The sequence below is a fragment of the Simochromis diagramma genome, unplaced genomic scaffold (assembly GCF_900408965.1).
Source record: "Simochromis diagramma unplaced genomic scaffold, fSimDia1.1 OVJJ01000604.1, whole genome shotgun sequence".
NCBI classification, from domain to species: domain Eukaryota; kingdom Metazoa; phylum Chordata; class Actinopteri; order Cichliformes; family Cichlidae; genus Simochromis; species Simochromis diagramma.
In genome coordinates, this window is record NW_024387416.1 from 1,428,444 (window position 1) to 1,452,287 (window position 23,844).

General features: G+C 41.6%; 1 protein-coding gene across 21 annotated transcripts in view; it reads right to left on the reverse strand.

Moving 5' to 3' along the window:
- The window catches only part of LOC120721804 (adhesion G protein-coupled receptor L3-like), a 252,581-nt gene that overhangs the window by 182,867 nt on the left and 45,870 nt on the right, over positions 1-23,844 (reverse strand). For all 21 annotated transcript variants that reach the window (XM_040012415.1, XM_040012413.1, XM_040012412.1 and 18 more), the window contains one exon: positions 2,314-2,551. In XM_040012415.1, coding sequence (XP_039868349.1) covers positions 2,314-2,368 — 55 coding nt within the window. In that variant the 5' untranslated portion in view covers positions 2,369-2,551. The remainder of the gene's footprint in view (positions 1-2,313; positions 2,552-23,844) is intronic.

The window sequence follows — 23,844 nt, forward strand, 5'->3', positions numbered from 1 at the left end:
CAGTCAATGCTAATCAAATGAAAGGTCAAAGGGACTAACAACAGTGACCACACAGAGTGTCTGCTCTAAATATGGCTGCTTGTATATGGATATATGAGTGCCTTTGTGCTGCTTGTAACAGTATTAGTTAAGCATTAGTGTGTGTGCTTTGACATTTATGCTGAGGCTTGATCACACATCAGTTTACTGAGTTTTATTTTACTACTGTCATTTATTTTAACAAAATCTACTTTGATACAATAGAGAATAAGTTGTGTTATAAGGAGGAAATGGCTCCTCTTGTCTATGTATATCATTTTTTTATGCTGTCAAACAAGCCCTCGCTAATAAATATTTGAGGCTGTTCTTGAAAACTGCAAGATTCAGACATAAAAGCCGAGGCGATAGAGCATTTTCAATGGCGGCTCTTAATCTTTGGAGCAACCCACCTTTTTAAAACACTGTTATAAAAAGCTGCTCGCTTGCCTTTAGTTCTAATTGAGCAAGGCACCCTGGTTTTTATTATCCAAATGCACTCTTACTCACTTTGTCCAATTTTCAGAAGGTTATATTTTTTAAGTAACGGACATAAAGGCTTAGGGTAAACTTTAAAATTCATAAGGTTTTACATTCAGAAGCACAGCATATGTCCACTTGTCCCATACTCATGTCTGGATGTGTTAGCTACCTGCCCGCATTCAGGGGAAACTCACGAATCCGTTATTTCTATCAGTACGTGTTTTGATCGTTACTCATCTGTGATCAGCTGTGGAGTTAAAGCACTTTTGATATTTTTTATTTTTGAATTCTCAAATTAACCTAAATGACAATGAACCCTCTTTTTTGGAGTGGGTGTTAAAACTTAATGCTTATGATCATGTGAGTGGCCCCCATGGGTAGTACAGTAGGAGGTAGCCGTAGTGCTACCAGTCAGCCTCGGTCCCAGTGGCCACTCGCATTGTTGCAAAAATGCAAGAGAAAAATGCTCCCTGTCCCACGCCTCCCTCTTTTAACAAGCCCACGTTTCAGTAGCTATCAACTACTATCACCAATTATTTAAACCAAGTGCCACTACACATTTGCGAGGTCCCATTGTGCCGACAAGTTTGTATTTCAACCCGAAAACAGGACCTAGAACGCTAGGCTAACAGTGCTCCACTGGGAAAAGGAAGCCTAGCTCGCCATCATTAGCACTCCTTCCCACCAGACTTTCAATAGTGGCAATCATCAACAGCTCTTACCCACACAGCACCGAGTTCATCCTGCATTCCTCAAAGGAGGGAGTCGAGACAGCTTTATAAATAGTCCTTTCTTTTGCAAAAATGAATTTTCATTTTCAGTTCGACTACCTGGTAATGCCTAAACCTTTACTCAATGGTTCTCTCTAAAGACGGATGTAGCCTGCAACGTATTGTTGGCTTCCTGACCTTCTTCTGAGCATTAAGGAAAACCGAAGAAGTGTGCTTTTTACCTGCCCTCCCCCCACACACACAATCCCATCCCATCCACAGATATCACAGCACAAAAACAATTCAATTAGCCTCAAATCTCCCATTAATGGTTCTCGCCATATTAAATTAACATTTTTATGGGCCATTGCCCCACTCCCCGTCACTCCCTACATCTAAACCCAAGCCGCATCCACACCCCGAGCTACCAGACCACCACCACTGACTACTTTTAATCTGAATTTAAATGACTTCATTTACTTTGCCTCTGAAACAATCCACAGAAGGCCAAGGGGAAACGCTGCGATTTCCGTTTACAGAGACGTGGTAAAAGAAAGACCTTGCAAATTAATCTTAAGATCTTAATTCATGAAGTGATAAAAGATCTCCTTTTTTTCTTCTTTTCCCTCCCTAATTCTTGCAACTTTCAACAATCCTAAACGTACGCCACAAAGCCAGCGCGGCGTTAGTGATTCTTTGAAAGTAATTTCAGTTCATTTTTCTATTGCCAGGAGAGCAAGAGATGGAGCCAAGAGTAAGAGGGACAGATCTAAAAATAGATTGAAAAATCACAGAAAAAAAAAAAAACAGACAGAAAAATCAAAAGAAGAAAAGTGTAGGGAAAAAAAAAGTTTCTGCGAGTTTTGGGAGTAAAAATAACTGCTAATTAGTGAGAGGAGCTGCATAGACGGCGAAAACAAGACAGACATAAAGTCAGAGGCTTTTACTGCAGTTGGCTGACAGAATCTGGCACTTAAGTAGTGAACACATGAAATTCTGATACAGCTTCAAATCATGCCAATCAGGAAACGCAAGAGGCATGTTTTGTGCCTGCATCTGCACATCCACACAGACACAAACACTTGCTTTAATGAGCCAAACTCACCCAGTGCGGCTGGTGCGAAGAGGCTGGCGAGGACTAGCAGGCGTGCGGTCAACATGGCCTCCTCCTCCTCCTCTTACCGCCCGCTGCTGAAGGTCCCAGATAAGTTCAGTACTCAGTGTTTTGCTGGCAAATGCCCCAGCTGGGTGCTTCCTTTATGGCACCGATCCCTCCACTGCGCCACACTTCCCACAGGACCGCAGCAAGCCTTGTTGCTCGGATTCCAGATGCCTTCCAAAGTCTGTCAGAAACAAAACAACAACAAAAAAACAACATGCCTATGAGCTGAACAGAAGACAGGAAGTAAATGAGGTTTGGGATCTCAAAAAACTTCTTGGTGAACAATCGGACTGTTGTCTTTTCCAGTAAGAAGCGCGGCAGATGGATGCCCGTGGCTTTATAAATCCTTATGCACAGCCCTTATGGCACTGTGGGTTTCAAGTCGCCATCGAGTGACACAGTGCAAGTTGCTCAGTCTGCAGTCATATGAACTCATACCAGGCGTGATCAACCAGACGCTAAGAGAGCGCAAACCACAAAAGGTATTTTTGGATATTCTGTTGTTGTTTGCTCGTCGAAGTGTTAACTCCTTACACCTTACCAACAAATCATTCCCACAGAGAGGCGAACACTGAGCGATGAAGCACACGCTGCTGTATTTGGAGAATTGGTTATGCATATGTGCTCCAGACCTCATGTACTCTCTCAAGGATTGATGGCAATTGACATAAGAAACGCACTAGTGTTTTCACTTTCCTGTGGGTAAGAACCATAACTTAGCAGTTTGAGATTTTGCACCTATGGACATTTTTCTGCTGTGCTACTGGGCTTCTTTCCAAAATTCTAGTCAGCAAAACAGTTCACAAAGCAGAGCTGCCCTCAGCCTCCTCTAACACCGTGAGAGGGCCCCGTGAGTGAACTCCTGACGGAGGAAGTCATTGCTAAGCTAGTGCTACTTAGCACAAAATGAGCTGCAAACATTAAATATGTTTTGCATGGCGATTCCTGAAAACTGTGCCACTATTCAAAATGAAGATATGTAACATAACAGTGAGATGTGAATGAATAACAGGGTGCACGGTTAAAGAAGGATCAACAATATAATCTGATGCGATTCATAATATGATCCCCATAAAACAAATACCATGATATTAAAGTTAAATCAGCTTTAATGATTATCCCCCCTCATCTACAAAACCCTTCTATTATCCACCATCAGCCATGATCTGCTGCAGAAATGTAATCTCTGTAAAACGACACAAGTCAAAGAGTGCACATAATCCTGGCATCCATTACACAATCGCCACTGCTGCACATTAGGCTGTCAGTACTACATTCAATATTATGGGGGAGCTAATTCCTTTGCGGGAGGGACGAAAATCTGGTTGCGAAAGGTCAAGCGCTGCGTCAAAGGACACGGCACTTGGGAAGTTGACTGACATAAGAATCTCAAGTTACACGAGTAAAACACATTTATCAGATTTTCCATATCAGCTCCCACGCTGTGCAAGCAGTGGCGACTTAACCCATCTCAGAATCTAGCCCTTAATCCTAATTCAAAAAGCCACGATTAGGCTAATCAGATTTTTTTGAACAGATATTAATGGACTTTACAAAAGCCTATCATTGGTCTCTGCATAGGAAGGCCATTTGGGCAATATTAGAGGTTAAAAGTGCTCATTAGCAAAGTCTTGGCAGGCCTCCATGAGTGAACTCAACCGGAGTTTGGAGACCATCTACCGAACCACCCTCTGGTGTACTGTTCGCTCCGTCCCGTGCATGCAGAAATGACTGTGGGACTCTAAAGAAGTTAAAATAGCAGTGTGAAAGAGCGTGCTTGATCAAAGCCACGTCCTTATGAGTAAACAGCGCTTTTAATAAAACACTTTGACAGCTGCCAGAGAGCTAAATTAAATACGACATCAAATCGGATGCTGAGACTGCCTTGACAAAATAAAAAATACATTATTCCAGGAATAATCACTCTGTCCAAGCGGCAAATTGGAGTTTTATAGCAAAGGATAAGGTTTGGGAAAATGCAGACTAAAAATATTAAAATAAAATTATATATATATATATGACAAAGTTCAAAGCTAGGATTGCTGGCATGTGCTTGTTTCCCCCCTATATCTCAGGAGAGCTTTTTTTCAGTGGGATGGAGACAATTAGAATTTGTGTGTGCTAGTGAGAGCGTACACGGCACATCTCACAGCACAGCCTATTAACCAGCAACTACTTGCACAGGTGTTACTTAAGAAATTATCACATAAAATGAAGAACACTATCACAGTTGTTAATTTTCTCTACCAAAAAAAAAAAAAAAAAAAAAAAAAAAGAGTAGAAGAAGAAAAAAAAAAGTGTGGGCTTAGGTACTGAAACTGGCATCGCGCGCCAAAAGAACACATCATAAAATACATATTTATGAGAAAGGCTTGGACCCTGTTCAACGTTAGAGAAAGCGGGGGGTTTGGGGTGGGGGAGAAAAAAGGCCGAGCGCTAGTCCAGCATTGCCAGCTCGTCTTGTATTCCAGAAGGAGCCTTATGATACATTATGGTGCTGACGTTTCAAGGGTACTTGTTCTGAGGGGGATTTAGGATAACTCCCATAGATAAGCTGGCCAACATTTAGCAGACCTAGCAACAACTGTAGCGTCTGTTCCCAGCCACATCAAGGAGACTTCTTCATTACGGCCCTCGCAACTTTTTTCCTCGTCGGTGTCGTTTTGGTTTTTTCTGTAACTGTGGTGCGTGCCAACGGAGCCAAGATGAAACCTGACAGTTTTAATTAACTGAAGAGTTTACCTGCCAAAGCCGGGTGATAGGAAAGGTAAGGAATGTGGTTGTTGGGGCGAGGGGGTGGGCGTTGCGTGACTGCGTTAAAAAAGAATGGCAAAGAAAAAAAGTAGGAAGCAATGACGGACATAAATCTGTTAAGACAATGTAAGTCAGATCCACAGCTGGTGATGGGATCAAAACGCCAAATAAATAAATAAATTTAAAAAGTGTACGTTCATTAATCATGTGTGGAAGCGTTGTTTTAAACGTGCTGAACACTCATCTCCTTTGGTGTGACATTGCAGTGTTAAAAGCTACAGAAGAAGATGTTTGGCTTTGCTGATTTACTACTAAACACCTCACGCAATCTTGACATTGATAATGCTCCCGTGCTCCTCCAACCGGGTGAGACTCAAATGTGTTATGTTGTAATTAGTCATGCTGTGTTGACTGCTTTGTCAATGACACCTGATATGAAAAAAAAATCATCTTGGAAAGCCGGATAGGAAAACCTGAATAAATTCCACACACGCATGCTAAAAGGAAATCGTAACACACCGATACCTCGGGATTTGCTGCCGTACCCGTCACCATTACGGTGTAATTCCTCTCCTGCAAAATTGTTGGAGGCCGTTTCATATATTTTACAGAAGCTCTCCTTCTTCCTCTGTTTTTACTCCAATGCTTCGGCGCATTAGAGATAACCAGAAGTCAAATACAGTATGCCAGTTGTTTTACATGCTTTTTCCATGTACTTTACATATTTAAATACACAACTACTAGTTTACATCTGAGTCATTGTCCCCGCACTGTGTTTGCTGCACCACTTCACTCTGCTTTGGGTCAAGAAGACAAATCCACTCTGAAATATATTTCAGAATAACAAATCAGACGTATACGGTACATTTCACTCATTGAGTGTTTGCATTTTAATTTCGAATACAACGCAGGAATGCTAATGCTTGTCGAGCATTGTTGCTAAAGGTGGAGCACAAGGATAAGAAGTTACTAAAAATGTAAATAGTAATGTTATTTTATTAATTTTATGGAAATATCATTTTAAAAATCAGATTTATTATAACCTGATGTAAATATAAGTTTTTTCCTAAACCAGCGGAATAAAAATCTGATGTGAACAATGAGTCAAAATAAAAAAAATCCTTGAACTGTACCTACATGGAAGCAGAACTTAAAACTATAAACACATAATTAAATGACCCACATGTCTATTCTCAGAGATAAAGAAAGAGAAGTCCTCTTACTACAGTGCCTGATATGTATTGCTATGTGTAATCATTGTTTTCATTACTGCTCAGGCTTAGTTTTGATGTAAAATATGATTTCTTGCCTTTTAAAATGCCACAAAATAAAAGGAGCTCTCCATTATAATCTCTTAAAGGCCAAGATGTCCAGTCCAGAACCCAAAGATCTTTAATATAACGAAAAACTTAAGCAAACACGAACAATTCAAATCATCTGGACCATGTTATGAAAAATGTTCCCCGGGCAAATAACATCTTTTTAGTGACTCCTCACTTTGACTTGTGGCCGGCGTTGACTGTAGATTTTCATTTTAAACCTTATAAATGTTGGATTTCATCACACACAGCGCTCTCGTTTCACCAATACAGACGGTGAGATAGCCATCGGGCTGATTCGCATCACTGCCCCGGTGGGCACTTCTCCGTCACTTCACGACCTGAGGAAACCGAAAATGATTTCTATTAATCCGGAGACCTTCTATTCAGCGTCGCCGTAACAATGCGAAACTTGATCCTCGCTGTTATCTGATGGGGGACATACGAAGTGCGATATAACTAGTCACGCATGCTTGAAGCCCTCCCACGTAACGCTATGTAATGAAGTAGGATCAGGTTAAGTAGCATGTCTCCGATTTTCAACTGCTTCATGTCCAGATGCTTATCACACCGGCAGGGAGGGCTTGGTAATTTTTATGAGACAGACAGTGTGTTCATGCAAATGAAGTGTCTCATATAAAATGAATATTAATCAAGCCCACTGTCTGCATACAGTATGATTGATGAGCACTCACTCGGAAATCTTAGGAGATGAGCTGAGATGATTAAAACCGAGATGATGCTTTCCGTCTACGGTTAAAGATTATTTTTTCCACTCGGTTGAGCTTCCAAACCTTGCTGATGGCTTAAAATTGAGCGGTCAATTTTATAACGCTAAACTCAGCTGAAATGTCATAATTGCGCTTTGCTAATGCGAGCTGAAAGGTGTGAAAAACCAAAGGTAAATGGAGAGTGGTCTTTTAAAGGCACTGTGTGCATCCTTGGAGCCTGACAACGTGAGCAGCAAGGCATTCGCTCATACAATTGCTTTTCCACAAGGGACCCCAACACAGCTAGCCACTGACAGGCAGATAATAGCGCTAACTTTAGCCTGTACAGTGTCTGAATGCTCCTATATGATAGGCTTGTTGAGTGTGACTGATGGCCTGGGTTAAATAATGGGGCCCTACCTCCGCTCCTCCTCGCACACAAAGGCACTGTAACCCCTCCTGACACATAGGACACTTCCCAACTGGAAGACAATGGCAACACAATCCATTAGAGGAAATTACTTGTGTGCACAATAAAAAAAAAACCTGGGTGCAAAAACAAATAAAACAAATTGCCATTACAAATATTTAACAGTACACCGGGTTGCTATAGGAATGAGCTGAACTCCCACAAGGGAGAGAAATAAAAACACACAGGCAGTTGGGTGAATAAATGCAGATGGATGCCTCGTTTAAAGGCAGGGCAAATCTGCCTTGAGACAGTTCTCCATTATAATGCAAAGCTCAGGCACTATCCATTTTCCACGTCTTCCTTCTTTCAATCCTCCCTCTCTTCTTCTCTCAGCATATCTTGCCTAATGCAGCACAAATGGATCCCAGACAAAGAAAAAGAAAGAGAGAGAGGAAGAGGCGGGTAATAGGAAGGACAGGAAAGAGAGAAGGATGGACTATTGAGAATTGGGGAGGAATGTACAGTAAAAAGGACTAGAGGATAAGAGGATGGGAGGACAGAAAGGGAGAGGTAGAGGGGGGGTAATGAATGATGGATTGAAAAAGGAATAAAACCCATTAAAAGCGAGAGGAAGACGTAAGGTTTGGGGGATCACGTGAACTGATGTTTCAAGGTAATTAATCACTGACTAGATTCAATGTACAGCCTTCACGTCAGCTGTTGTTGCCATACTGGCTCAGGTGGACAGGTTACCATGACAACCTCACCTGTTGGCCATTAATCACCTTGCAGGAGCAATTGGCATGCTGTGCCCACAAACACGGCAAGTCATTATGTGGCCAGGATTGATTTTGGATTCGAGCTAAAAGGGCCTCATATTACGTGGCTACGGGAGACTGAAGCAGACACCACTCAAAGCAAAGATACTCACATTTGTATGAGCACAACGGGGCTTATAGGTATAAAACACAGTGACCTCAACGTTGAACGCCAGGCAACCTCAGGGAAAGTATGGATTTCCTCTAGGCAGCGGCATCGATATATTGCCATTATGTTATGCTGACACAGCTGTTTTCAGAGATACGGATGGATAGCATTGGCAGGGTTGGATATAATTCTGAGGTAAAAACCATTTCTTCAGCTTCCGGCTTTTGACATCGGTGGTTATCACGACTGAATGCCACAGTACACGTTTGGCAATGTAGCCACAACAGAAGCATTACGATTTCAGGTTTTGAGTGAAATATCTCACCCATACTTCCCCATCACCGTCTGTTTCATGGTAGCATGCCAGCATCCTAAACTATAGATGGCTAAAATTGTGTAGGAGGGTTGTTACAATAGTGGAATTTCAACCGGATACAGATACAATTTTTGATACCAATAATTGTAATACATTACATTAAGAAAAATTTAAAGTAAAAATATTTAAATAAAGTTAATCAACAATACTAGTCCATGCATATGTTCAGCAACTGCCTGTTTATTTACTGTGCTGCTGGTGGCTTGGCACATTATTTATGTCGCTGATAAAACAGTTTATTAAATAGAGTTTGTAACATAAGCTGCAATTGTTTCTGTCTTGTTGCTGCTAGACTTTTCTCAGCTTTAGTCTGGTACATAACAGAAACATAACACTTTTTAGACACAACGAATTATGTTGAATTAACACTGTCCTTTAACTTTGCAGACGGGCAGGGCTGATAACATTGGCTGCCTGCCTACCTCCCACCCACATTAAAATTAGCTTTTATTATTAGCCGCTAACTTTATAACTTAATAGATGGCTAATGTGGGGTAATTGGTAATAGTCACATGGCTAACAATTAGATATTTGTTACTGTTCACACGTTCAGCTGCTAGTGAGGGGAGGAGCTTTGTGCCTGCATGTCTGTTGGTACTGATACTGATTCAAATGAGTATCTAAACTCATTTGTTTTTCCGAATATCTTATTTTTTTTACTTTTTAAATTACATAGCGCTATATGCAGGGCATTATGAATGATGGACTTGTAACAGTCAAAACGTCAGATGAAGAACGCAAAAGTAGAAGTAGTATCATCTAATAATCAGCCGGCAGAGGAACACGGGTCACCAACAGCAGTACCAGTGCTAGTTATTCAGGGAGCAATGAAAGAATCTCATAGCACTGATTTGTGTTTAGACTTTGTTAAATTTTCATATATGAGCGTAGAACATCCTTTTTAGCGCCACGGACCGGTTTGCGTCCAACAATATTTTCATGGACCGGCCTTTAAGGTTTCGCGGATAAATGCAACAAAATAAAACCAAAAAAACGAAGATTTATTCATAACACACGGGAAAAGACCCAGGGAAACTGAGTTAATGATAAAAACGATTCAAAAATGACAATAAAAACCCTGAAAACCATAAATTTCACACCCAACCCTCAACTCTCTCGGCCCGGTACCAAATGACTCACGGACCGGTATTGGTCTGTGGTCAGAGGCTTGGCAACTGATTGCCTACGAAGCTAACGTTAGAATCTGCAATCATCTTTTCCAGTAAAGGCAAAATTTCTGTGTTTGATTTGAACACAACCCTGTTGAAATTCATGGAGAACACAAGCAAGTGTGTCATTTTCCACTTTGCAATGTTCCAACTCATGTATCCAAATTGTGGCAAAGTCATGTTAACAGCTTGACATTAGCATTGAGCTCAAACCGTGTGAACGGACATATGGGGAAAGACAGCTAGGCTATCGGCTGTGAAACTCTAGAATCTATATCTGAATTTTCCTCCTAATAAAAGTTTAGTTTGAATTGGCTTTCAAAATATCTACAAGCCACTGCTTTCAGAATGAACAACATATGGTCAGTTGAAAACCACATGAAGCATTGTGAATACGAGCCAGAAAGCTTACAAAGAAATATAATACAAGCTGCACCCTTCAACGCCTGAAACAAAGCCGAACCCAACCATTTTTCTAATTACTGGTGTCATTTTTCAGCACAGTCTGAACTGAGATGAATCCATGTTTGGAGGGCATCTGCTCAGAAAAATCTCAATTTACTTTCTTTGTATTTGACTTTTTCAGATCTCAATTTCCTTCCATTTTGTATTCCCTCTAACTGCATTTGCATAATTTTCCAATTGACACTTCATTCCCTGCCAGATTTGAGAAGGAAGGGGAAATCGCAACTGTACAAACACACACACACGCAACGCACACACACACACACACACGCCCGCAGACACACACAAACAACAACAGCAATTTCAGCTCAGCCTCTGAGTCAGGGGTACAGCAAATTCCAATGTCAATAACACTGATCCCAATGGTGCATGCATTTCAATATCATTATGTGATGCTGAGCCAAGTGCACGAAATATAATGAAATCTTAAAACACGAATTGCATGGCATCCATGGCCAGGCAAATGTGATGCACATTTTCAGCAACTACATAATGTATCATGCTGCATGCACTCAACACAGACTTGATTACAATGTTAATTCTGCCTTCCATCTGGTCCTGCGTGTCTGTGTTAGTGTTGTTGACCGCAAATTGCAATGGTGTGTCTAGGTGGCATAATGATTGTAGCATGAGTGTTACCGATGGCAAGAATATGTTGTAAATGGTCTGGAAATGAGAGGTATGACTGTGTCACAAGCAACCACAGTGGTCACGACCACAGGGAATTCAAATGGCTTCCACCTGGACTCCACTTGCAGCAAAATTAGAGGCAGAGCAAGACAGGCAGAGGAGGTGGAGGAGGGTGAGACGACGGAAGCAGAAAGATCTGGTTGTTTGAACAGAAGGCATGTGTGTTTATATACGCGTACGTGTCCATCAGTGACCACTTGAGCTAGAATTCTTGAACGAAAGCCTGGAGTGATGGTGTAGGTTCACAAAGGGGAAGCAGGGAGGGGAGCCATCACTCACTGGATCATTTTTGGTTGCCTGGAAGTGTCAAAAAAAGTTTAAAGCGGCGACAGTGGACACAGATAGCAGAGTCGTTAGCTACTAGTCATCATACATGTTTTGCTTCCAAAGCACTAGACTTTCTTGTAATCTTCAGAAAAAGTTCTCAAGGTCTCCCAAAGTTTTTCTTTGGAGATCGGCTGCTTTTTCACTCATTTTCACTTTGGTCCTTGGATTTTTTATTTGTTTTGTTTAAGCCACCTACAACTAATCTACAAATTATTCAAGCGTAAAAAATGCACCTAACTCAAGCGATGAACTTAGCCAAAAAAACACCCCCACAAAAAACCCAACTTTAAATTGCCTCTATGCACTTTGTTGCTAGCAGCCCGTCATAAAAAGAAAACACATCATTTGTTCCCATTTCTTCAGCTGAATCAATGAAAAATGCCAGATAACACATTTTGACAGGCACGAAATAGTATTTTTTGTACCAACAAGGTGATTCACCAAGAGGTGTTAGCCAAAAACTTGGCATATCTCCCCATGGCGTGCAGTGCGTCCTTAACAACGTTAAGGAAAGCTGACAAGTGGAGGACAAAAGAAGAACTCGCAGCCTTAGAAAAGAAAAACAACTATCTACAGCAGAGGAACAGCATTTGAAAGTCGTGTCTTTAAGAAATACAAAAAAAAAAAAAATTGTTTTTGAGCATATCAATGATCCCAAACACATGCAGTAAAAGCATACCTGGATGGAAAAAAAACACAGTGGAACACTATCAGTCATGAATTGGCCTCTCGAGAGCCCGGACCTCAACATTGTTGAAGTAGCGTGGGATCATCTTTACAGGGAACGGAACAAAAGGCAGACAACATCCAAAGAAGAGCTTTGAATGTCTTCAAGGAAGCCTGGACAATTATTCCTGAAGGAAATTGCGAGATAGCTGCCTGAGAGTTGAGGCTGTGCTGAGGAACAAAGGTGGTCGTAGCAAATATTGACTTTCAAGCTTGTTAGAATTGCACAAACTCTGTTTTTGGCTGCTATCCTTTATTTCCATGTATGTTTGCAGATGTTTCAATAAATCACCATCTTCCTAGCAAAAAAATGTGCATTTGATTTCAAGTTATGTGCATGTTTTTTTCTTCAGAAAGCTCCCAATAACAGATTTTCTGTCATTCTTGATTAATGTCAGTGAGACGATTTTACATTTCCAAACAGAGAAGGACCACACTCCCTGTAAAGAGTAATGTGACAATCTCATTTGTGAACTCAGAAGGAGAAAATTCACCGCTCACTAGAAGGTCCTTTTATCGAGGCTTAACGGTGACATTTCAGTCAAAGCAAATCTTTTGTTACTGCCCTTTTATTGTGTGAAATGTCCCAGTCCTCGCAACGTTCCTAAATGTGCAAATATCAATATGAAGGCGTGAACAAATAATCGATGCAGCAAATATAGTGTGGTATGTTTTCTTTGCAGGAAGTTGTTGGCTCAATGGGACCAGAACTGGCACATATCCTTTCATTGATCGTTGTCAGGTTTTTATTTTCTTGTTCCCATTTTCATCCTGACCCATGTTTCTACCCCAAACTTTAATTGTGTTAAACCCGTGCATTCAGCGGCTTATTATTTTTAGTGACCTCGTTCAAAGTCGTCTTTAAAAGCCATAAAAAGTACTCAAAGACAACATTTAACACTAGAAGAATGTGTTCGGAGAACCAAAGCAAACAGCCCAACGAACCCAGACGCATTCTTTGTGGTCATCGACAGTCGGCGCCCTTGTTGAATCAGACCGCGTCTTATTCACCTGGTAAATAAAGGTAAATAATCATCCAAACATAGTTGGCGCTGGGGTTAAAGGTGAATTGCTTCGTAGGCTCCTTTAGTGTTGTCTGGCGGCTTTTAGAAAATGCAGGCTGAAACGTGAGAGAGCTGCTCTCGTCCGAGACCCCGGTGACCCGGCTTTGGAGTGATCGATTAGGGAGCAAGAATAAACTTGCAAATGCCTGGTGAAAGACTCGAGGGCTGACTTTCAACTAAAAAAAAGAAGTTCATAGGTAGGGGAAGAATGTGGGTAACACTTTACCTTTTAAACTTATATACTGATACATTTATACTGAATTTGACTGTCTGCCCATGCACAATGCTTTGAAAATACTAATAATTTTAAGAAAAGCACTGATAGTAGCTGCCAGCCCAGATAAGATCATATGAAGCATGAGTTAATATGATCTTGGCTCAAATCATTATGGTCCGCATTCACCTCCCTCCCTTACCTAACACCTTCTGTTCTCTTCCCTGAGTTCGACTTATCAGGAAATGCTCAAAGATAATCGTCTGTAATTGGGTGTTTTGTTTTTTCCCAGCTGTAGGGAAGAGGTGCCTGCCGAGTAATCTATGGAAGAAGTGCAGAGAGCTGCCAGGCAGCGGGGACCCAAAGTCCTCACTTAGACTAGTACAGAATGAAGTTTGATGAAAGTCTGATTGGTCTGGGCAAACATCCTCATGGGGTATGTCTCTGGACAAAGAGAGCAATACTCTTCTCTTCTGTCCAGGAAAAAGCTCTCAGGTCTGACAAATCACAGCCAGTCTCGAGGTGCCTGGTCTCACTTCTAGATTTATATCAACCTCAATCTAAATGTCTGCTGAATTTCAGGAAACATGTTTTTTTCCTCCCTTTTTCTTTCTCCTGATCTTACCTATTGTCCACAGCACACACACACACACACTTTCAAACACATGCTAACACTACTGTACAGTTACTTATTACTTATTTCACGTTAGGTTTGTGTGTGTGTGTTAAAAAGAAAAAGTGAAAGATGGCATTTGAGCCCCAGCTAATGGACTACTTGTGTTATACACTCAGCAGCATGGACTTACATGCTGTGCTACTTTAAAAAAAAAAAAAAGCCATTTAGGATCTATTGGCTTAATTTCACTAGATGCTGACTAATTCTAATTAAGTCATTAAAAACTTGGTGTGATGTACAAATCTGCAAAGGCGAGGGACTTAATGAAGTGAAATGGAGGCCGGCGAAGTGCGAACCACACCGACACCGGGTAGATGCTATCGGTGGCGACTCTGTCTAATTTCTGTGTGAGCGCAATAGTAAAGGCCAGTTAGTTAGATGTTTTAGACATCAAACCAGGAGAGTACCTGCAGTGTGCAGTGGGGGGAGATAATGCATTGTGGGAGTGTGTGTGCGCACCTTTTTGCATTTTTATGTACCTTCACTTTGGGAAGGGAACCACACACACGTTATATATACACACAATCCAACGACCTTGCCCTGCCTGTGTCTCTTGGCTGAGTGGTGGAACGTGTTTGGGTTGGACTCAGCAGGCAACCTATCTAAATCTAAAAGAGGAGGTCTCCTGGGGTGAGGCAGCCACACAACGGTCGGGGGTAGTTAGCGAATGTCAAAGTACAGAAACGCTGTGTAAAATGTGGCTTTTACAGCGCTGTGATTGGAGCGTGCATGTGGACTGATGCGACGCACTTTAATGGAAAGTCTATTACAGGAAAAACCTCTAGTCCAAGACTTAAGAATGCACAATATGGATTCAAATGAGGGGTTTGGATGGATGGACCTGGAAGGCATAACAATTGTGGTGTGATTGGCCTGGAAAGCATAATAATAAGGTTTGCACCCAGAAGACGTGATATGGTGTGTTTGTTGGCAGCTCGGATACACCACAGAAGACGCACGGTCTCATTGTATAACAAACGCTCTTGCACAATTGCTCCCGCAAACTCTCTCACGCCCCCACCCCACCACCGAGCTCGTGCTCTGCCCCATTCCTCCTTTGTCTCTCCAAAATACACTTTAATTTACATAGCGTACAATCATCAAGACTTGTGATCCGGGTCCAAGTCCTAATTGCACTCTGGTGTAATGTTATTCATCCACTTTACTCCACAGCCACAAACACCGTTCTGCCATCTCCACGGAGTGAATGAAAACGAGGGAGTCGGTAATTGCTTTTGACTTCCCGGAGTACACCAACTCAAATATACAGAAAAACTGCACAAAGCCCCTCAGAACTCAACATTATTAATGAGACTGCCTCCTGTGTGTGCCGGTGGTACAACAGAAGACACAGTGGATGTCATTAGCTCTTTTCTAATCAATACGGAATATGTCAATGCTGGGCTGGTCTTTGGGAATGACCTACAGTGCAATTTGGCCAAAGAGAGTGGCCCCAAAAAAAAAAAGAGGAAGTGATCCAAAAAGTTTTTTTCATGCCAAAGTAAGGATTTTGAACCAATTAGGAATAATTAATACATACTACGTACGTGCATAATAGAATAATGCAAGAGTTTTTTAAGACACTCGATCGTATAATACTTTTTAGTAACTATATTGGCTCAATAGGGATTATAATGTTAATCTGTCAGTTAGAGAACTAGACTGAAATATGTGACATAATGAGTTTTTCATCATATTAAGTCTCTTTATTGACAGTCGTATGAGTTGTCATAACATTTGTATATGCATTCATGGTTCCCAGATGATGAGCCTCTAATGAGCCCTTTTATCCGCTGCCTATTCCTATTATGGGCTGTATGTTTCAAAAATTATACAAAATACTTATACTGCACATGTAGGCTGTGCCCGTGATCACATTTCCAACAAGCTGACCCCTTATGAGCCCCGCTACACCCGAAGATCCTGTGGTAGAGGTCTGCTTTTAATTACTAGGTCAAGGTTAAAAACGAGAGGAGGGCCTCTCGACTCTGAAACAATCAAGGGATCGGGGAGGCTCGCTCTGTTTCCCCATTTAGATCTTCTTAAAAAGGCTCTATTTTCAGTTAAACTTACTATCTTTATCAATTATCTAGCAGTGTCACTTTCATCAGCATCGCTTGTAGTTTGCGTTTAGTGCTAATTAGCGACGCTAGCACACATGACACACACACTAACAACAGTTAGCTTAAATCCAGCGTCACCGTTTAACTCGAAGGGACAAGCTGGCGTTTTGAAAAATCCTGTAAGACAAAAATCTGATGATGTATTCCCATCTGGATTGCCGCTTGTTGTAAATTTAGAAACTCTGCGGGCCACGCGCTGACTCACGGTGTCAGTATCAAACCGTTTTGACACTGATGCCAATCTGACAGTGGTTTGTTTTGCATCACTGTTGAGTCTCATTCATCCAAACCCCTCTCAGACGGAATAATATTGACTCCAATTCTGGGGAGTCCTGTCAGCCACCTCTCTAGAGGGGCACCCGAAGCTCAGCCGAAAGTGACTTCCCACCCCTCCATCCTTTCTCGTTTGATTCTCCTCATTTCATTTCTGCATCAGCCCGACACTGGAATGTTATTCAACCTGCACGACAGGCCATCAGGAGCGAGGAGGGGGGCTAACTTTAAAGCAGGCTCTGAAACTCTATCCTACACGCTACCCCTTCTCCATGCACCCCAACCCCGAGTCCCCCGCTAACGCTCGCCAGAAGAAAGGAGACTTTTTTCTTATATTTCGGGAGTGCGAGGGCCTCGGTTTCAGCGCCAGAGACTTTCTTCTGACTTGGACATGGAGCAAAGAGGGGTCTCTGCGAGTCACCACAAGGCTGGCACGCAGCTCCTGGACCAGTTGGTTTCAGCACAGGGGGGGAGTCTGGAATGGGGGAGGGGAGCTCCCGGCTCTGACACTCTTCCAATACACACAGCTGATGCCTCGGGCTGGCAAGTCTAATAACATCATCTGTGTGAGACATTACTGGTGGATCTCATGTTTAATATGTCCATCGGGAGGGGTGGAAATATTATGGCTGCAGCCAACACCACAATGCTCATGTCAAGAATTTCAGAATGGATATGGTTAGGCAACTCTTGGCAAAGCCAGTCATACAAATTGAAAAATGAAAACTGCTCCACGACTAGCATAATTACGGGTGCCTCTGATTAACAGATGACTTAGAACTCCCACAGCAGGGGCAGCCGTCCCTCTAAAAATCTGTTGCCATCTTGTGTTTGAAGAGGCTTCATCAAATTCGATGGATACTTCCAAACAGAGGCTGACAAATGAGTAGTGTGACACATGCAGTAAAGGGAGGATTAATATGTGAACATTTAAGTGGCAGAGCCTTATTTTAGAAATGACCAGAGGTGGTGGGGAGAGTGAAGATTTTATAGCGAACAGTATTTTATTGACAATATAAGAAATGGCCTTATTTGTAATACCATATGCCTAATATTGACTCCGCATGGTGTTACCTGCATGTGCTTGTAATCTGATGCATTTTAGCAGTAAAGAGGTGAGAATCGGCTGCGTGTGTGCGCAGATGTCACCTTTGGAAGGGTGTTTAGTCTCGCGTGGCTCAAAGCTGGTAAAAATCTTTTCACACATTGCATCGTTTTTGCAAACTTGATGGTTAGTTATGTAAAGAAACTATTAAAGTCCAGGAGTGTGATTGTGTTTGTTAAAAAGCCACACTTATTGCCCAGTCCTATGTACTGTATGACTGGGCACACGTTACTTGTTGAGCTTCCTTAAACTAGAACCTGACTAATGTAGGACTTTTAAGTCTGATACCAATACCGATATTTGATGGTGTTAAAAAGCCGATATCTCACCGATATTACACGCATGTACCAGTAGAGGGAGATATTTTACCTCAAGCCAACATGAAAGTAATCCTGGGAAGGCATTTATATACATAGCTACCTAGCTTAATTGTTTCTGGCACAGAATGAGCCTGGGATGTACTTCACACCTTACTTGATCAGTAGCGACTTCTTAGCTTTCAGTATATCATCTCCCCCTGCTGGTATTCCAACTTCTGCATGCGTGTCCGTTTCACGCTCTGATATTGGTTCGGTTTCTCATTTACTTACTTTTTAAAATTTTCATCCATTGACAATCACAGATGTTCATACCGATACATCGACAAGTGAAGGGTATCGGCCAGGAGCTAATATCGGTATTTTACATCGGTCGGGATCTATTTCACCCCGTCACAAACACTCAAATTAATTGTATTTTTAAAACTGACAGTGAGAGAAAAAAAAATACTTAATGCTTTACTTTCTGCAGCCAATAAAAAGCCCTGAACCAAACAGTGATTTTACACAAGTAAAGCCTGAAGCAGCTATTTGTCTACTCTACAGAGCCTCACCACAGCTCAGACACTGTTGAAAACACATGACTGAGTTAGAGTATTGCACTGGGTAACATATTCCTCCATCATCATGATCATGGGCATTGTAGTTATATTTTAAATCAATCCCTCATCATCTTTGCTGCTGTAAATTCTCTCTACAGCTGCAGAAGTGTATTAGACACAGCTACAGTTCCCAACTAATGCGACATTTGTTGCTACCGGAAAATAATTTTGCTCTTTATAATGTGACTCAGTTAAACAAACAAACAAACAAATCCAGTTTTCTGTTGGTATAAGGGTTTGTCAGAAACTCCACTAACACTGCTACTTACGAGATTGCATCTTTGCCTATGTATTCAATTGAAAGACGCAAGCCTAAAACAGTGGGGGAAAAAAAGAAACATCGTCTGAAACTGAAAAAAACTGTAGTGGGAGAATTTATGATTGCTGACTATGTGCATGTAATCACAACTTTTACAGTTATCGTGACAACAAACGGAGAAACATAGTGCTTTCCAAACTCTACAGCCGATTTCCCTTAATCATTTGCTTTCATGTCTGCATGTAAGCATGGTGGCTCCGTGAGATGAGCTCCCCTGCCAGTGCTGCCCCGATGGCGCCTTGCGCCCCGACATATTCCGACGCCATCTACTGAGAAGCCTGAAATTTTAACAGCCCTATCTTTGAAAAACATAGCTTTCATTCTTCTGACACATCACAGTGACTGAGTCTCTGAGGAGATGGATGATGGCAACATGTACTGCTGTGCTGCTGTTTTCTGTTGTCTAAACTGTGTGAGGAAAAGCCCACGAGCGTGAACTGCAATCATTTCTGCTCCAATCGCCGCAGCCTTATCTGCATTTAAGCGGCATCTACTTTGACCGCAGATACTGCCCAAAGCTGGATTTAGGCATTAGCCCAAACACATTCCCTATGTGTTTGTGTGTTTCTGCATGCATGCATATATATATATATATATATATATATATATATATATATATATATATGCATGTATGTATTTCCAAGCCTCGTGTTTTAACAGTAATGTGAGCATGGGAAAGATTTCTCTGAATCATCATAATGAGAACGAAGGTTTACAAAGGGTAATGCAATGTAATTTTATGTTACCAATAGTTGCACAAATTGGATTCGGAAAATGAGGCAGGAACGATAATTAAACTCATTCCAAAGAAACAATAACATAATAAACCAGGTGTAATATCAAAGGATGATGTCAAGTGGTAAGCAACATTTTTAGACCCTGATACCGACTGTAGCATTTCTTCTAAATCTCACTGTCACTGCCCTTTCCATCAGATGTGTTGGAAACCTGAGCAAATCATTTTTCTCTCCCTGTTCTTTTCTCACGTTTCACCCGGGACTGTCTGTGCTGCCTTTGAATAACGCTGCGCTTTAATTTAGTTTCTTTAAGGACAGCAACACGCGAGATATATCAACAACTATCCCAGCAGACGATCTGTCAAATGCACGGACCTGTCACCGCGATCGAAAGGGCACGTGTTAAGTGGAGTGACACGGAGAAATGTCCTCTGTTCAGTCTGACTCTGCGAGTCATTATTCAGATTGAAGCACACCTCAGCGATCCAGGGCCCGTATCCATGCACTGACGCTCGGCACAAATAGCGCCAATAACTCAGCGGATTTGAGCGATTTCCCCCATGTGCATTGTCGATGACAGCTTTTTTTGACGACCCCTTAAATATTTAAATGACTTAGACGAAGCTGTGTGTACGAGTATGGGATAAGGGCATGCATAAACACGCAGCACAATCGTGACTCAAATTTCCTGACAACTTTATTAAAATTTGATTAAACTTAGCGCTGCTGCTTAGCACCTCAGGTATTTTAACATGGCAATTATTGCCTATGAATATGCTGTTTCTTGCTTTTAGTATTATGCAGTGACTCATAATGTGGCCCGCATATACAAGTGCGAATGCAACGGGTGATTTCAGAAGAATTTAATAACTTGATTCGTGCTATACGCCTGCTGTAACTTTAATGGCTAATTCAGTGGTGGCACAGAAAGAGTAGGAGGGGAGAAATGAGGAAGACAGCCAGAGAGAGGCACTGGGAAGTTTTTTTCTCTCTTGAAACATGAGCTGAAAGCAGCATCAGTAGCAGCGGGCGTGCACCAAATCCCAACTGACCTCGTTCACATGCAACTGGAAATGGTTTAGCCTGCCTCCATCAGTGCACACACCTGGATGAACATTAGCTAAACACATAAAACACCACTGAGAATTATCAGTCAATCGATCAGACTATTTATAGAGCAATTTTCATTCAACTTGAAAACAACAACAAGGGCCTGTTTTTGTACCGTTTTTAACATTTTCTTTTTTTCAGGTCTTTTCACTTGTGTAAAAATCGTTACCAGGAACAGTTACTAAGCTACTAAGCTAGTAACTTAGTAACTGCTACTAAGATAAAGATGATAACAATAGCCTCCGACCTCTGACAAACACTCGCAACCGGTCATTTCTCCCCTAGAAAACAGTGAATGCCAGGCAGTTGCCAACTGCTATATGGGTACATGTGACTGGGCCAGTAAAATTTCACAAAAGCTTCCATCTGAAATGAATGACAGTTAACGTAGGCCAAGAGGGCCCTAAGGCTTATGATGCAATTGCAGAAACCCCAAACTAGCTTAACCCTAACCCAGCAGGGGTGATCAATTCTGATGATCTTATGTTGTTGCACATAACCTGCTTTTGGGAGGGGAAAACACAAATCCATCCATTCATCTATTTTCTTCTATTTATCTGATTCAGGGTTGCAGGGTAGCTGAAGACTCTCCCAGCTGTCACTGAATGAGACATGCGGTACGCCCACATCCATGCAGTTTGAATTATTGAATAAAAAAATATCAATCGTCCAAATTTTCCAACGCTGCATTGACACAGCAGGATTGTGGATAGCTGTGAACTACGGCAGGAACAAGAAGTCACAGAGAGCAGAAGCTTCAATTCAGGTCTGAAGTTTTGGAATAAAATCAGAGCGAAAAGAAGATGTAGGTTTGTAAGTTAGGTCTTACAGTTACGTTTTTGCATTCACAACCATATGCACAGCTAATCATGTGACTGCATGAATCATCATTCACAGAGGATAACAGTGTGCACAGAGTCTGTTTTAGCATCATACCTTTAATGACACACATGTATGCAGGCATAAAGAGTATATTTAAAATCCCCTTTTAACGGATTATAATTTTAGAGAGCACTTAAGTAACCTGATTACTTGGAAAAACCCGGCTATTCCAGAAATCAGATTATGTGAAATTACGTCATCCTTGACCCTGATTACCGCCAACGAGCTTCTCATTTATATAACAGATTGAAAAGACAAAAAAGAAGCTGAGTGTAACCAGGTTACTTAAGTGCATGTAAACAGCGTGATTGTGAACTACATAATTTATTGTATGAAAGCAAAATGCTAGGTTTCGCAGCTGCGACTGGGCAAAGGGCTCAAGAACATCTGGTTAAAGTATCTGTATGTTTTTACTCTCTATGCATGCCAGCTTCGAGTAGCTCACTTTCCCTCAGCACGTTTCCTGCACTAAGTGGCACGTCAGCGCCGTGCAGCTGCAATCAAAACACACAGGGCACAAATGGCAAAGTCAGAACATGTCTTCATCCACATCTTCAGCCCGACATGCACGTTAAGCACCAGGGCGACGCAGTTAAGCCGAGCCCCGAAGCTCGGCTCACGTTTCAGACCAAATTGAGTGCGATAAGCACGAATGTACAGCTGCGCTCACACGGCGCTTTTTGCACAACAGGAAACAAGCGCTAAGTGCATAGCTCGACTTTGTACAAACATGTTGACGGATAAGCTACGACCCAGACTTAAAATTTGATACTTTCCACTAAATAAATACAGCAGCGCCATTCCAGTCATGCAAAAAACAAACAAAAAAAACAAACAACAACCCCAAATCATTTTTGTTTAATTTCCAGTGATGGGTCCTATTTGAAATGATTGAAAATGAAATTATTTAGCGCCTGCAGTCTTTTTACACTGCTCCTTTATTATACATCTGCAAAGCCATTTATCCCGTTATTGCTTTCTAATAGGGCAACATATTCTGGGTCACACTGTCAAACAGCCAGGGAGAAAAAAAAACAGTAAATAAATAAAAAATCTTCTTGAATTAAAGCAGACAAGGCGTTCGCAATTTGTGGGTGTTGAAATCGCTTAAATATGCGTAGAACGTCCTGGCTATCCGTGTGAAACTTGCCCTTCTCCTACATGAATTATAAATAACACAGACCTTGTGTTAGTGTGAAAAATGAAGCACTCAGATGAGTATAGTTTGAGGGTTCAAGGTGCCATATGGCTTCATATCAACTTTCAGCAGTGTTGTCGGTAAACTGATGGACAAAAGGATAAACTCAAGCTGTCTGTGAGAGATTAAAAAAAAAAGAGAAGAAGAAGAAGAAGTGGAAAATACTCATAAGAAGGATATCCTTGAGCTATTGCCTTCAGTATTGTATGGCTTTGTCAAGACCTCAGTGAAGGTTACAAACACTGGCTTGCCTCTAACATATATATATACACACATATATGCCTCTTACTATTGGTTATCTCGAAGTGAAACTCACTATAAAAGACAGAGTTTTCAGCGTCCTCCATCAATGTCTCTACGCAGGCTCCTATACACTGTAATAAATGGTCAGGCTCAAATCTGACAGCACAATAGATGGCTTTCAGTAAGTTGGATATCAGGCGAGGCGGCCCAAGAATAAATATTATTCTTTCTCTTAATATGTATGTATTCAAATTCCACAGCTGTGGAGGTCAGGTTATGAAAGTGAGATGTATCTGACGGGAGGCTGAAATGTGGGCAAAAAAAAAAAAAAGAACAACAGCTTTGGTGCCGCTTGTCATGACGTGTTGAGTAATACATCCCAAGGGTGCCCAAGTAAAGTACATCGATCTGTTTATCTTCGGAGGGGAGCTGGGGAGGTATTGGCCGAGAACACTGCAAGAAAACCAGTCTGAAAATCTTTCCGCTTCACCGTCCTTGATATTTCCGTGCGAGTTAAAAAAAATCACTGCATTTGTTTTTAGTCCCCCCAAATAGATCTGCTTTGAAGGTCAAAAGGAAAACTGCAGTCAAGCAACCTGATAGAGTTTTCTTGTGCATCATCTTGCTTTTTCTGGTCGTCTCCACAGTAGCGCCATGCAAATAACACACTCTGCTGGTTTATCGATCGGTTCCACAGATGCAAACAGCAGGTTTAAATGGAAAAGCTAAGGCCGCG